This window comes from Hemitrygon akajei, chromosome 9, assembly GCF_048418815.1.
Source record: "Hemitrygon akajei chromosome 9, sHemAka1.3, whole genome shotgun sequence".
Taxonomy (NCBI): Eukaryota; Metazoa; Chordata; class Chondrichthyes; order Myliobatiformes; family Dasyatidae; genus Hemitrygon; species Hemitrygon akajei.
In genome coordinates, this window is record NC_133132.1 from 121,950,370 (window position 1) to 121,967,283 (window position 16,914).

Here is a 16,914-nt window from a genome sequence, read left to right on the forward strand (position 1 = left end):
CAGGCCCTGTCCCTGGGGTGGACTATGCAGCACTGGCGGAGGCGCAGCAGGCAGACAACGAGATACCCAGCTACAGGACCGCAGTCTCGGATTTGCAGCTGCAGAACCTACTCGTAGGCCCAGGTGAGAGGACCCTCCTGTGCGACGTGGCTACGGCCAACCTCGCCCCATCATCCGGGTAGCCTGGAGGCGGCGAGTTTTCGACTCCATACACGGTTTGGCGCACCCATCTATCAGGACAACCGTCCGGCTGGTCTCCAGCAAGTTCGTGTGGCACAGACTTCGCAAGTAGGTCAGTGAATGGGCCGAACGTGCGTGCAGTGCCAAACAGCCAAGGTGCAGCGGCACACTAAAGCCCCGCCGCAGCAGTTCAAACCCACCCACCAGAGGTTCGACCACATTCATGTGGATATCCTGGGCCCCCTACCAGTGTCCCAAGGAGTGCGGTACCTCCTAACTATGGTAGACCGGTTCACGAGGTGGCCAGAGGCGGTCCCGCTCATCGACACATCTGCCGATTCCTGCACCCGAGCACTGATCACAACCTGGGTAGCACGCTTCCGGGTACCGGCCCACATTACCTCCGACAGAGGCGCCCAGTTCACTTCCAGCCTGTTGGGAACACAGCTACACCACACAACTGCCTACCACCCACAGTCGAACGGACTAGTGGAAGGCTTCCACCGTCACTTGAAGTTGGCTCTCATGGCCCGCCTGAGAGGATCTAACTGGGTGGACAAGCTTCCCTGGGTCCTGCTTGGAATTCGCACAGCGCCCAAAGAGGATCTGCACGCCTCGTCGGCCAGGTTGGTGTACGGCGCACCCCTGGCCGTCCCGGGAGAGTTCATACCAGCCCCAAGGGGGCAAGAGGAAGAACCCGCAGCAGTCCTGGACAGACTACGCGAAAGGCTCCGCAACCTGGCACCCATACCGACTTCATAGCACGGACGGACCCCGACCCATGTACCCAAAGACCTGCAGAACTGTAAGTTTGTGTTTGTATGAAGGGGCGGACACCGGGCACCGCTACAGTGGCTGTACGAGGGGCCATTCAAGGTGATCAGCAACAACGGGTCCACGTACATTCTGAACATTGGGGGGAGAGAGGAGGTTTTCACAGTGGACCGACTCAAACCAGCCCATGTGGACTTGGCGCAGCTGGTCGAGGTTCAGGCACTGCGATGCAGAGGCAGAACTCTCAAACATAGGCTGATCCAGACTGTGGAAATTGGGGGCTGTATCGCCAGTTCTGGGAGGGGGGGGGGGGGGGGTGTTATGTGGCGACCCACTTTCTGCGCAGACAAACCGGCTCACAAATAGCCAGCGTGCGGGGAGAGACTTTGGTAATGCACCTCTAACATCATTTCCGCCCGGAGAGGGCGGGCACTAGGGATTAAATGCCAGCGCCGCGAAGTTTGAATAAACTAGTCTCGAAACGACTTACCGACTGCGTGTCGTTATTTCAGTGCTGTGTGTAGCACATCACTACAGTGTCACAGTTGCGGTCCTTTTTAGGATTTGTCTGCTATAACAGGTTCCTGCCAAACCTGGCTACAGAGCTCCATCCATTGAACTCATTATTGCAGACCAGGAAGAAATGGCAATGCGAGGTGGTTTTCAAAAAAGTAAAGGAAATGGTGACACCTGACACTGTACTCACACATTATGATCCATACCATCAAGTGAAGCTTGCCTGTGATACCTTGCCTTTATGGTATAGGTGCAATTATGTCACGTGATGGAAGTAAACGCCCCATAGCCTTTGCATCAAGTTCCCATACCGCTGCAGAATAAAATTATGCACAAATTGACAGAGGCCTTGAGTCTGGTTTCGTGAGTAAAATGTCTTAACCTGTACTTGCATGGGAATCCATTTTCAATCCACAGAAGGGAGTTCCACTAACAGCAGCAGTACAAGTGCAGAGATGGGTTCTGTTTCATGGAGGACTCATTTATAAGACTGAATTCAAGAGGACAACACATCAAAAAAAGTGATGATGGGTTGTCCTGCTTACTCTTGGAAAAGGAACTACCAAAAAAGTTTACCAAAAAGGACACTCCTCTTGATGTATTCACCACAATGCTAATCAAAAATCCAGACATTGGACAAGTATTAAAAACCTGCACTACTCAAATGGCTGGAGTGTTCAGATCTTTAACATCTCGCTTCCGCAGTCTGAGGTGCCCACCTGCTTCAAGCAGGCTTTAATTATACTAGTATTTAAGAAGAACTTGGTAACCTGCTTCAGTAACTATCATCCAGTAGCACTTACATCCCCAGTGATGATGTACTTTGAGAGTTTGGTGATGAAACATATCAACTCCTGCTGGAGAAGCGACTTGGATCCACTCCATTTTGCCTACTGGACCAACAGGTCCACAGCAGATTCCATCTCATTGGCTCTTCGCTCAACCCTGGAACATCTGAATGGTAAAGATGCATACATCAGGATGCTCTTTATTGACTAGACCCTGGTCTCAGTACCTCATGTAATTAGATCCTGGATTTCCTTACCTGCAGACCTCAGTAATGTTGAGATTGGCAACATCTCCTCCAAGATCTTCATCAGTCAGGCGCACCACAAGGCTGTGTACTTTGACCCTTCTCTACTCACCTTACACTATGACTGTGGCTAAGCACAGCTCCAACACCACATTCAAGTTTCCTTACGACACCATTGTCTGGGCCCAATCAGTGTAAAGGAGGGAGACTGAAAATCTGGGTGAGTGCACCATAACAATGACCTCTTACTCAATGTCAGCAAAACCAAGTTGCTGATTATTGACCTCAGGAGGAGGAAACCAAAGGACCATGAACCAGTCCTCATAGGAGGATCAGAGGAGGAGAGGTTCAGCAATTTTAAATTCTTTGGTGTTATCATTTCAGAGGACCTGTCCTGGATCCAGCAAGTATGCACAATTTTGAAGAAAGCACTGCAGCACCTCTACTTCAATAGAAATTTGCGACAATTCAAAATGACATCTAAAATTCTGAAAAATTTCTACAGATGTATAGAGGAGAGTATATTGACTGGCAGCATCACAGCCTAGTATAGAAATACCAATGCCCTTGAATGGAAAATCCTACAAAAAAACAGTGGATATGGGTAAAGCAGCAATCATCATCAGGGACCCCCACTACCCAAGACATACTCTCATCTCTCTGCTGCCATCAGAAAGGTACAGGAGCCTCTGGACTCAAACCACCAGGTTCAGGAACAATTATTACCCCTCACCATCAGAATCTTGAACCAAAGGGGATAACTTCACTCAACTTCTCTTGCACCAACATTGAAATGTTCCCACAACCTATGGACTCACTTTCAAGGACTTTTCATCTCATGTTCTCGATATTTATTGCTTTTTTTTTGGTATTTGTATAGTTTGTTGTCTCTGTGCATTGGTTGAACACCCAAGTTGTTTGGTCTATCATTGATTCATTATAATTATTCTCTTATTGGATTTATTGAGTATGCCCACAAGAAAATGAATCTCAGGGTTGTATATGATGACATATATGTACTTTGATAATAAATTTACTTTGAATGTCTCCCTATTACAACAGAGTTGATCCAAAGGGAAACCAGAACAGGCCCTACACTGTCTCAAGCCTACAGGACCACCTAAAATGGCTGGAATGTACAGCAGAAACTCCAGTTTCCCCATTTTACCAGTGCCATGATGAACTTACCCTTGATGGGGGTTGTCTTACTTAGGGATTGAGTTGTTGTGTCATTCAAGCTGAGAGCTAAAGTGTTGGAGGAACAACATCTTGACATGGTTAAAATTAAAGTGTTCGCTCAACGCTTTGTCTGGTGTCCTATGATAATTCAGCAGGTCAAGCAGCTTGCTATGTACTGTGCAGGATGCCAACACACCCAGAAAATGCCAAAAACAGTGCCTCTCCATCCCTGGGAATGGTCAGCATTGTCCTGGCAAAGGATTCATGTGGATTTTGCAGAACTGTTCATTGGCATAAATTCCTTGGTAGTAGTGGATGCAGCTACAAAGTGGCCAGAAGTGTTCTCAATAGCCTCCAATTCAGCATCAGAGACTGTTGATGGAGCAAGGACTGGTGTTCCAGAACACGTAGTGACAATGGACCATAGTTTGTGGAAGAACAGTTTCAGTCATTCCTAAAAATGAATGGAATAAGGTACCTGCACCGTACCAAAAAGCTAAAAATGGTTTTGCTGAAAGGTTTGTCCAGCGTCTATAGAACGCACTGCAAGCAATATAAGCAGAACTCACTACCTTAACACTGAATTAGAAGCTCATGAATTTCCTCCATGCATATCGCAAATGCAGCACACACCATAGCCAAAAACTCCTCAGCTCTGCTGTTCCTGGATCATCACTTGCATTCACCCTTGGAACTCCTCAAACCCATATCTCAGAAATAGTATGCAGGTCAAACAGATGAGATAAATTGGAGGCTCAATGTTTCACTCCTGGACAAGCATTCCTAGCAAGGGACTACAGAAGTGATCAAAAGTGGGTACTCAGAAAGACACAAACAGACTGGACCATTCTCTTACTCAGTGGAGATCGTGTCTAATATCATCTGGAGATGATACATCAATCAGTTGCAGTCTCAGTCAGCTCCTACAACCACCATGGAGAAGGCCTCAAAACCCACGTTAGCTTCACAGCCTCAAATCTTACCTGCCAATCAGAATGATCCCCTTTGTCAGACAAGCCACTACCTTATAAAAGTAAGAAAGCTTCCATGGCATTCAAATCTTTAGGCCTGAATGGGACAATTTAAAAATTTACTATGCTGTGGCTGTCTGTATAATGGTTGTATTGTGTATAACATAGAAACGTAGAAAACCTACAGCACAATACAGGCCCTTCGGCCCACAAAGCTGTGCCAAACACATCCTTACCTTAGAAATTACCTAGGGTTACCCATAGCCCTCTGTTTTTCTGAGCTCCACGTACCTGTCCAGGAGTCTCTTAAAAAACCCTATCGCATCACGCACTCACCACTCCCAGCATAAAAAACTTACCCCTGACCTCTCCTCTGTACCTACTTCCAAGCGCCGTAAAACTGTGCCCTCTTCTGCTAGCCATTCCAGCCCTGGGGAAAAGCCTCTGACTACCCATATGATCAATGCCTCAGCTAAACAGGGAGGAGTGCTGTGTACTTAATATTTCAGTAGTATTTGAGTGATATTGTAAATATATTGTTTGATTAAGCATTCTTGTTTAAATAAACCATTACAGGTTTTATATAAAAAATTATCAATTGCCTAAGTCATGACGCTACCACATAATATGTGTGCACCTCACTTAAAGTAAACACAAACTAAGATCTGTAATTCTCAACACTCCCATTTTCCTTCCAATTAGTTTTTATATTTTGGAGCTAGAAAACATAACACAGAGATTTGCATCTTCATTTGTGCTATATCTCCAAGCTTACAATGAACAAATTGAATGTCTACCTTACATTCCAATATTCAAGTCATTCAAAGATTATAGAAAAAATTTCCCACAGAACAGTAATTCTAACAAACAACGTGATTGAAATAAAAAACTATTTTAAATAATTAAAGGGAATAAATTTGTACTTGCCTTGTGTGATAACTATACATCAGTCTGGTACTCACCTCAATTTTATTGGGTACACTGGGCTCATTTTCTTTATAGGATGCGGGCGTGTCACTTAGCAACCTGAGGGAGAAGATGACTTCAAGGTTAGTAGCCATGACAATATTTGGAACTCAATTTAAAATGAGAGTGCAATTTAACTCAGCATTTCTTTTATTTATCAACCAACTCACACCAAACATGAAAGCCCTACCTTTGATAATGGGTTGAGTAAGGAAAAAAAACCTTTTAAGGTCTAGACACTCGGGATAGTCAGCAAGAAAAATCATTCAATCCAAATTGTTGTCCAAAAAAACCCAATGCAGTGAACAATTAGCACAAACAAATTTTGTTTTGTCATTCAGTGCTGATCCATTTACTGATCAATTGTTGGAGGGTTCTGGTGCCAGATGCGACTGAAAGATGGTGGAAGTACAGTCAGCCCTGAGTTTTACAAAGGAACTTACTTAAAAATCCTAATCATCATTTATATTATGACTATAAAATATATTCACCCCAACCCTGGAAGGTTCCATGTTTTATTGTTTTACAACATTGAATCACAGTGAATTTAATTTAGCTTTTTTGACACTGATCAACAGAAAAAAAGACTATTTTGTGTCAAAGTGAACAGATCTCTACAAAGTGATCTAAAGTAATTACAAATATAAAACACAAAATAATTGATTACACAAGTGTTCACCCTCCTTTAATATGACATAGCAAATCATTACTGTTAAAAAGACTCCGATGAAATCTTGGCTAGAGTTTGTCAGAAGGCATGTGGGAGACTCAAAAGTCAGCTAGAAGAAAACTGTATGGTCTGAAGAGACCAAAATTGAACTTTTTGACCATGAGAATAAACACTATGTTTGGCATAAGCCAAACACTGCACATCACCAAAACACACATCCCTACCATGAAAGTAGAGAGTAAAAAGAATGCAGCTAAATACAGGGAGATCCTGAAGAAAAACCCGTTGCAGTCTGCAAGAAAACTGCAACTTGGAAGATGTGCTTTCCAACAAGACAATGAGCCCAACCATAAAGCCGATGCTACACAGGAATGGCTTAAAAACAACAAAGTTAATGCCATGGAGTGTTCAACTCAGGGTCCAGATCTCTCACAATCGTTTGAGCAGTTTTGTAAAGAAGAAAGGGGAAAAACTGTAGGGTCCAGATGTGCAAAGCTGATAGAGACCTATCCACACAGACTAACTGCTGCCAAAGGTGCATCTATTAAATACTGACTTGAAGGGGGTGAATACTTATGCAATCAATGATTTTGTTTTATATTTGTAATTAATTTAGATCACTTTGTAGAGATTTGTTTTCCATTTGACACGAAAGTTTGTGTTGATCAGTGTCAAAAAAGCCTAATTAAATCCACTGAAATTCAATGTTGTAAAACAATAAAGTGAAAACTTCCAGGTGAGGTGAGTACTTTTTATAGGTACTGTGTGTTGAATTACAAAAAAATCTGAGGTACTGGTCTAATTAAACAAAAATCTTTCAAGTAGTAAGTTACTTTCTGTAGCACAGTAAATGAAAACTTTACCTGAATGGAAATCTGCACATTCTAAAATGTGATAAAATAATAATACAAAGGTTTGCATTAGAGCAGTGGTGATAGAGGGGATACAACCCTAGTGGCTCCCGGGGCGACAAACCTTTTTGAGAGCATGTCTGTTCCAGCCTCTCGAGGCATTTCATTTTGTATTTAGTTCCTTTTATATAAACATCACTTCCTGCACACAAGCTGATTTTAAAATCATTTCCTGCGTGGATTAATTTGGATTTCAACTTGAAGCACATGATGTAGAAAGGCATCCATCTCCATCACCCACCCATCCCCCATTTGCCCTTGAAACAGCAATATCTGTGAGTTTTAATACGATAAACATTTAGTATATATTTTGAAGGAAGTAATATGTTTATTGGTATTAAGCTATCGTTGTGCCAGGAGTTCACTCTGGACTACACGGCATAGTTATGGAATGTTCAGTATATTATCTTGGAGTACACCACTCATGAGAATAATCAATAGTATAAGTATAATCAGGAGTGCAATGATTCTGCATTGAATTTAGCACATTTTAATTAACTTTCTGCAGTTTCACAAAGAAGTTCTCATTAAAAGCCCTGAAGATAGATTCTGGCTTGTGTGATTTTTGAAAAGGTGTTTAACTCCCTGTCTAGCTTTGTACACATGCACTGTGAGTAGAGTGAAAAGACAACTCATCTTCAAAGGCACCACCCGTGGTATGAAAACACAACTGAATGCTGTACGCTACAATGACAGCTTCAAAACCGAGCAAATTCGATCCAGTCTTCATGACAAAACCCCAATTAGCATAGCTGTAGCATGGGGCCCTTGCCACAGCCGAAGTGGCAAGAATGAGAGCAGTGCAAAGCGCAGGATTGAAATGCAAATGGAGAAAGCTCATATAAACATGGAGAAAGCTGATGTACAGGCTACATTGACTGCATTCAAAGAGGAGCATGAAGCTGGGGCTGCCTTAACAGAAGCAAAGGAGTACAAAGCAAGACAAACACAAGAACCATCTTCCGGTTATGCATCACAGCGAATTTTTACCCAGTTCTTCTCAGCTTCAGATTCAAACCCAAAGATAAACCCTTACTTAAGGTTGAAAGGAAGAAGTACCCAACTTGAAAACGCATGGGTGTTCACCACTTAATAAGAGCACACAAGGGATGAACAGTGCACCAAGTTCATCAGTGGCTCACCTTTCAACAGAAGCCACAAAAGAATCAACTGCACAGCCTTAACTCACTGCACCAGGCTGTGGTAATAAATCACCATTGGACAATAGTTTGAGTGAGGTGCTGAGAGTGGCCAGAGAAGCCCTGGGCACAATCGTTTACACGTGGGCAAGACAGTCATCCGAAGAATGGTGGAGAATCTAGGAATGGTAGCAAGGCAAGCTGGGGAAACAGCAACAATACATTGCAGAACACAGATGGACACATGGTGCAGCAAGCACCAGTGGACTTCAGGAAGCTGAGCTAAGAACCTATTGATACTTCAGAAGAATTAGACCCAGATACAGCTGTAAATTCAGGGGCAGCACCTTGGACTACTACTTATTCTAGCATACACACCGCACAGCAGGGAGACAGCTGAGCATCAGATGTAACTACTTCCTCATACATTCCAAAGATATCTTCTGGAACATCAGCAGCTGCCAGAATTAGAACTAGTGGATTTGTTGTAACCCTTCCCAATCCCTACTGACTGTGACCATATTCCCAATAACAGGGATGAAGTCCCAACTCCTGAATTTGCATGCAGTCATTCACACCTTAAAGACATTGTGACAACATACCCCAATTTGACGCTTCTGTTGATATCCTTCTGTTGCTTGACGGAGACACCACCTGTGTACATAAGATACATGAACACTGCTCCTCGGCCCATGGTCAACACATTTAAGACTAATATCCAGGAGAATGGATGCCCACCTCATTTCAGACTCTGTGAGAGTTAAGTGTCTATATGAAGGAGAAGATAGTAGGAGTAGCCAAAAAAGCCTTTGCAGTGGTTGGCACATTTGTAAGCAATCTCTCAGTGCAGAGCAACCAAATTGGTTATCCAGATGTATGCAGAGGAAGTGCAGTGCATCACAAAGCAGGAACTTTTCCCAATCCAAAGTTACCTCAGTGAACTCTGTCCCTTTCTTGACTGAGGGGCCACTGTGAGTTAAAGACATTAAGAGGGAACAACTCATTTCCAAAGTACCTCACAGAATGCTCATACTGGGTGAGCACTATGCACTGTTCCTCCTAAAATGTATGGATCATTGGCCACACAATAACTGAAATGCTTGTGTGCACATAGCCTTCGTTGTCATTCAGCTGAAATTTTCTTTTATATAAAGCTTTACTGTGCCACAGTTTTCAGGCCATGTGAAAATTTCCTTTTCAAAATAATGGTTGGTCTGCACAGCTTAAAAAAAAATTTCGAGGGAAGATTGGCACTGCATCATTGCTCTGCTCATCAGGCATTACCACAAGCAAGTACGTCATCAAAGCAGACCTCTTCAAAGCAAGAACAAATAAAGACTGTGCAGTAAGACTATTTTCATGGCCAGTCTTGGAGACCGTCCTTCTTTAACCAAAGACTTAAATGAAATGATCATCTGACTTTTAGTTTAAGTAGTTAAGTTGACATCCCATAGATGCCAAGTAGAAGTGGGAAGTGTTCATGCCTCCAGAGACACAGTTCAGTTTGTAGGAACATCACCTTCTGTACATAAGCTGTTTTGTTAATGTAATTTCTTGCACAGATTAATTCAGAATTCCACTTGAAGCACACGTGTAGAAAGATAACAATCTCCATTAATCTGATTCAATACTGAAGTTAATATGTATTTTATTTAACTTTCTACAGTTTCACAAGTAAAGCACTCACTAAAACCACTGAAGAAAGCTTCCAGCTTGGATGAAGTTTTGAGACGGTGTTTAACTCCTTGCCTAGCTTTGTACACACCCACTGAGGGCAATGAAAAGTTCCAAAATTGGCAATAAAATTCTAAAAAAAACTCTCTCACATGCCTTGAAGACGTTGAGGAGCAATTACTAATTAATGAATTATTAACAATAATTCTGGACTTTTTAAGGAAAAGGGATGGATCCTGTTACTTATTTACATGTATTTATTGTTTTGCTATTAAAACATAACATAAAGGCAGCAGAAAGGAAACTATAGAACTGTTAGCCTGACATCAGTGGTTGGGAAGTTGTTGGAATCGATTGTTAGGGATGAGATTATGGAGTACTTGGAGACACATGACAAGATAGGCCAAAGCCAGTAAGGTTTCCTGAAAGAAAAATCCTGCCTGACTAACCTACTGCAATTTTTTGAGGAAATTACAAGCAGGGTAGACAAAGGGGGTGCAGTGGATGTGGTGTACTTGGATTTTCTGAAAGCCTTTGACAAGCTGCCACATATGAGGCTTCTTAGCAAGATAAGAGCCCATGGAATTACAGGGGAGTTACTAACATGGGTGGAGCACTGGCTGATTAGCAGAAAACAGAGGGTGGGAATAAAGGGATCCTATTCTGGATGGCTGCTGGTTACCAGTGGAGATCCACACAGGTCAGTGTTGGGACCGCAGCTTTTTACGATGTATGTCAATGATTTGGACAATGGGATTAATGGATTGGTAGCTAAATTTGCCGATGATACAAAGATAGATGGAGGAGCGGGTAGTGTTGAGGAAACAGAAAGCCTGCAGAGAGACTCAGATAATTTACGGGAATGGGCAAAGAAGTAGCAAATGAAATACAATGTTGGAAAGTGTATGTTCATGCACTTTGGTGGAAGAAATAAACAGGCAGACTATTATTTAGATGGTGAAAGAATTCAAAATGCAGAGATGTAAAGGGACTTGGGAGACCTTGTGCAGGATACCCTAAAGGTTAATGTCCAGGTTGAGTCAGTGGTGAAGAAGGCAAATGCAATGCTAGTGTTTATTTCTAGAGATAATCGAATATAAGAACAGGGATGTGATGTTGAGGCTCTATAAGGCACTCGTGAGACCACACCTGGGAGTACTGTGTGCAGTTTTGGGCTTCTTATTCTAGAAAGGATATACTGACATTGGAGAGGGTTCAGAGACGATTCACAAGAATGATTCTAGGAATAAGGTTACTGTATGAGAAACGTCTGGCAGCTCTTGGGCTGTATTCCCTGAAGTTACGGAGAATGAGGAGCATCTCATAGAAACATACAGAATATTAAAAGGCCTGGAGAGAGTACACATGGCAAAGTTATTTCCCATGGTAAGAGACTCTAGGACAAGAGGGCACGACTTCAGGATTGAAGGACCTTCAATTAAAAAAAGAGACACGGAGAAATTACTTCCGTCAGAGGGTGGTAAATCTGTGGAATTTGTTGCCATGAGTTGCTGTGGAGGCCAAGTCATTAGGTTCATTTAAGACACAGATAGATAGGTATTGATTAGCCAGGGCATTATAGGGTATGGGGAGTAGGCAGGAGAGTGGGGATGACTAGAAGAATTAGATCAGCCCATCATTGAATGGTAGAGCTGACTCCATGGGCCGAGTGCCCTACTTCTGCTCTTATATCTTATGGCCTTAAGATTAACAGACTATTGCAGTGAAATAAAAGAATTGCAAATTTAATCAAGGTACTCAAAATTATCAAAAACATCCTACTAGTTCCTGAATTGTGAGAAGAATTTGGCAAAAAAGGGGAATAAGTAACAGAATTACTGACTGTAACATTTCAAGCCTATTTTTACCTTTAAAGCTTGCTTTTCTCTTTTTGAGAAACATGATACTCCATGTTAATGATCTGAATACTGTAGTTCACTTTATTACTATTCTGCTGTGTTTCACATCCTGATTATATTCCATTTACACAAATTTTTCTCCCCAAGAAAGCTGGCTCAGTGCTGTCTTTGCAACAAATCTTGGTAACTATCAACAGCCACAGCAGCTTGGGAAGGATGCTCGACAACTGTGATAGGGATTGAATGCTATCACAAAGTGAAATCAATTGACATAGGTGACAGAAGGGTGAGCTTCCAGATGAGCTCATGCCTTCTATGCTCACTTTGACCTTCAAAACATGGATAAACTATTATGCACTCCTACAGCCCAATAATCCTGTAATTTCTGTGACTGAGACCAATGTGAGAGCATCCTTCAGAAGGGTGAACCCACAGAAAGCATCCTGTCCAGACAGGGTACCGAGTACTGAAGACCTGTGGTGGTCAACTGGCTGGAGTGTTCAGCCTCTCACTTCAGTAGTCTGAGGTACTCAGCTATTTCAAGCAGGCTTCAATTATACTTAAGATGGAAACCTGCCCAATGACCATTGTCCAGAAGCACTTACATCCATAATGATGAAGTGTTTTGAGAGGTGGTGATAAAAAGTTATTGACCTCTGCCTGCCTAAGGGGTTTGGTCCATTCCAATCTGCCTACCATGCAACAGGTTCATAGCAGATGTCATTTCATTGACTTTTCACTCAATCCTGGAATACCTGGGCAGCAAAGATTATCAGGATGCTCTTTACAGACTACAGTTGGGCATTCAATGCTACCATCCCCTCAGAAGAATTACTAAGGTCCAAGACCTAGGCCTCAATACCTCCTTGTGCAATTGAATCCTCAATTTCTGCACTTGCAGATCCTAGTCTGCTTAGATTGACAACATCTTCACAGTCTCCATTGGCACAGGAGCCCCACAAGGCTGTGTGCTTTGCCCCCTGCCCTACTAGCTTTCGAATTATGACTGTAGCTATGCACAACTCCAATGCCACTCTTAAGTTTGCTGATGACACTACTGTCATTGGCTGAAACAAAGGTGGTGACAAATCAGCATATAGGAGCATATTGAAAATCTGGCTGAGTGGTGCCATAACAACAACACTTCAGTCAATGTTATCAAGAATATGGAGCTGATTATTGACCTTAGCAGGAAGAAACAAGGAGGGAGGGTCCATGAGCCAGTCCTCTTTTGAAGATCAGAGGTGGAGAGGGTCAGCAAATTTAAATTCTTGTGTTATCATTTCAGATGCCCAACACACAAGTGCAATTACAAAGGAAACACAGCAGCAGCTCTACTTCCTTAGGACTTCGCAAGGTTCGGCATGACATCCAAAACTTTGACGAAGTGCGGAAGAGTATATTGGCTGGCTGCATCACGGCCTGGTATGTAAACACCAATGCTCTTGAATGAAAAATCCTACAAAAAGTAGTGGATACAACCCAGTCCATCATGGGTAAAGCCCCCCCCCCCCCCCCCACCAATGAGCATAACTACACGGAGCAGCATTCATCATTAAAGACCCTATCACTCAGGTCATACTCTGTTTCTCACTGCTGCCATTAACAAGCTGCTACAGGAGCCACAGGACTCATCACCAGAGGGTCCAGGAAAGGTTATTACCCCTTAACCATCAGGCGCTTGAACCAGAGGGGGAAACTTCACTTGTCCCATCACTGAACTGTTCCCACAACCTATAGACTCACTTTCAAGGACCCTTCATTTCATGTTCTCGATTTCTATTGCTTATTTAATATTTCTTGTTTTCCTTTTTGTATCTTGCACACTAGTTGTCTGCCATGTTGATTGCGGTCTTTCATTGATACCACTATTACACAAGAGAAAATCTGCAGATGCTGGAAATCTGAGCAACACACACAAAATGCAGGAGGAACTCAGCAAGCCAGCCATCATCTATGGAAAAGAGTATAGTCGACATCTCAGGCCAAAACCCTTCGGCAGGACTGGAGGAAAAAAAAGCTGAGGAGTAGATTTAAAAGGTGGGGGGAGGGGGATGATAGGTGAAAGGTGAAGCTTGAAGGGGGTAAGATGAAGTAAAAAGCAGGGTAGATGATTGGTGAAAGAGAGACAGAAGACCATGGAAGACCATGGGGGAGGGAGATGACGGGTGGGCAGCGAGATAAAATGAGAGGGGGGAAAGGGGGTGGGAACTGGTAAAGGAGAGGTGGGGGTGTGGGGCATTGCCGGAAGTTTGAGAAATCTATGTTCATGCCATCAGGCTGGAGGCTACACAAACAGAATTTACTGTGCTGTTCCTTCAACCTAAGCGTGGCCTCATCACAAAAGTGGAGACCATGGATAGACTTATCGGAATGAGAATAGGAAGTGGGATTAAAATGGGTGGTCTCTGGAAGATTCTGCTTGTTCTGGTGGACAGAGCATAGCTGCTCGGTAAAGTGGGCTCCCGATCTACATTGGGTCTCACCGATATACAGGAGGCCACACTGGGAGCACAGGATACAGTACACAACCCCAACAGACTAGATGCTGCCTGGCCTGCTGAGTTCCTCCAGCATTTTGTGTGTGTTGTTTGGATTTCCAGCATCTGTAGATTTTCTCTTGTTTGAGTTAAATGAACATGTTAACTGAATCACTTCATGCCCTGAATACTTAGATTTGTTGAACAGTTCAATTTGATTGTAAGCCACAGTGTCACGAAGCACTGAGGGAAAACCTACACAAACCTGACATTAGAATTTTACTACTGAACCTCTGTTAGGAAGTATTGTCATAATGCTTTCAAGTAGAACTGTTAAATAATGTTGACTTAATAACACACACAAACTGCTGGTGGAACACAGCAGGCCAGGCAGCATCTATAGGAAGAAGCACTGTCAACGTTTCGGGCTGAGACCCTTCGTTAGGACTTAATCACTTTTAGTGATACAGTATCATGGACTGACCTCCAATGTTGTTCATTTGGTGAGTTGTACTTTGTATAAATACAATGCAGTGTGATGCCCTCATTTTAATGGAACTTAGTCACAACATTATTAATTCAAATAGATTTTTGTGCAGTGTATCTACAATGCCTTGTAAAACTATTCAGCCCCTACTAGTTTCACATTTTACTGTCTTATCTTCTAAATTTAAATATATCGGAGGATTTTTGAGCTAATCCACAAAACATTGTGCTTACTGTATATTACCTTACAACTCACCCAATTTGTTGATGTACAAAGTTGGAAGACCACCTGAATAAATAGTCCCTCTTTTTGTAAGGTGCAACAGTATGATATTTAGAACAGACCAAAGCAAAATGAAAACAAAAGAGCATTCAAGGAAAGTCAGGAAATGATAATAAATAAGCCCAGGTCCAGGGAGGGGTACAAGACTATCTCAAAAGCATTGAACATATCCCAGAGCACAGTGCAGTTCATCGTGAAAAAGTGGAAGTAAGAAGAAACCACAGCCACACTGACTAGGTCAGGCTGCCTCTCTAAGTTTAGTCACTGGAGAAGAATGGCACTTAACAGAGAGGCTACTGTGATGCCAACAGTCACTCTGAGTGAGATGGAGGAGCTGGTGGCTGCAACTTGGAGATAAAGTTGATGGCTCCACAATCTCTAAGACCTTACAAAAAAAAAGGCTATATATAGAAGAGTGGCAAAGAAGACTCTCTAGCTAAAAAAAAGCATATCCTTACCCTTAAAGACTTTGCAAAGCATCACTTAGAAGATACTGTAAAGATGTGGAAGGAGGCCTTGTGGTCAGATGAAACTAAAGTGGAACTTTTTGGCCTCACCACTCAGCATACATGTGGCATAAAACTAATACTTCACATCAGCCAGATAACACCATCCATATTGTAAAGTATGGTGCATGTAGTGTAATGCTATGGGGATGCTTTCCAGCAGCAGGAATTAGAAATCTAAGTCAGGATTGATGGGAAGATAAATGCTGCTAAATAGAGAGAGATCCTAGATAAAAAAAACCTGCTAGCCTCTGCCAGAAATCTTAAACGGCGGTGAAAGTTCGCATTTCAGCAGGACAATGACACAAAGCAACTGCTAGAGAAATCACGGAGTGACCTTAACCTAATCCAACATCTCTGGCAAAACCTCAGGATGCTGTTGCAAACCACTGCCGCTCCCTAACTAACCTGCACAGCCGTTGCAATTTTGCAAGGAAGAATAAGCAAATCTTGCTCCATCACATTGTACAAAGCTAAAAGAGACTTATCCAAAAAGACTACTGGCTGTAATAGCTGCAAGAGGTACTGAGCAACTAAGTATTGAGCAAAGGGGGATGAATACTTCAGTTTTTGAATTTTTTTAGTTTTTCATGCTTTACAATTTTCCTTGTTTTTGGGCTCTACAGTGGGGAAAAAAAAGGAGCATGTGATTCACAAGTAAAAACTCTCAGTTAAATTGATCGAAATCCCTGGTTGTGAACAAAGGGTTGGGGGCTGAATACTATTACAAGGCAATGTAAATGTTAACTTATTCAACAGTATAAATTCAATATTATCAAATATAAATTTCAAATGTCTTTAAGGTACAAGTGTTAAAAACCTACTGGCTATCTCTGAAATACGTGAATCCTACAAAAGGTAACTGGTTCCCAGCAAAAGCTTTTGGGGTTGGAAATGTTTCTACTTCTCCTTTATCATCCTCAATATCATCAAAGTTACTTGTGTCTGTGTCGCTACTCAATTCAGGCACAACAGGGGCTGCAGCTGTAAAGAAAAAAAAAAGAGATTAGCTTTTGCTTCTTTACACCAGCCAGGAATCTCACAAATCTCAGAAGTTTTAGGTCTTCAGTGTAAATAAAAGACTGACAGTTCAGTGCAATATAATATCCAATGTTTCTTAACTGTAAACTTGTGATATTATTCTTCTGCCATAGTTCTACAGTTTAATCTGCCAACTGGCAACAAGATTTGATCATTTATCAATATAACACAAAATTTCATTTACAGAATTAATTTCATTTTTCTAAATATTCTTGTTTTACTCTAGACAATAAAAATTAAACTAGA

At 42.3% G+C, this 16,914-nt stretch overlaps 1 protein-coding gene across 4 annotated transcripts in view; it reads right to left on the reverse strand.

Annotated features, from left to right (window-relative positions):
- Positions 1 to 16,914, reverse strand: part of LOC140733505 (rho-associated protein kinase 2-like) — a 227,023-nt gene that overhangs the window by 95,236 nt on the left and 114,873 nt on the right. For all 4 annotated transcript variants that reach the window (XM_073056925.1, XM_073056922.1, XM_073056926.1 and 1 more), the window contains exons 9-10: positions 16,452 to 16,611; positions 5,616 to 5,679 (exon numbers count right to left, since the gene is read on the reverse strand). In XM_073056925.1, the coding sequence (XP_072913026.1) occupies positions 5,616 to 5,679; positions 16,452 to 16,611 (224 nt within the window). The remainder of the gene's footprint in view (positions 1 to 5,615; positions 5,680 to 16,451; positions 16,612 to 16,914) is intronic.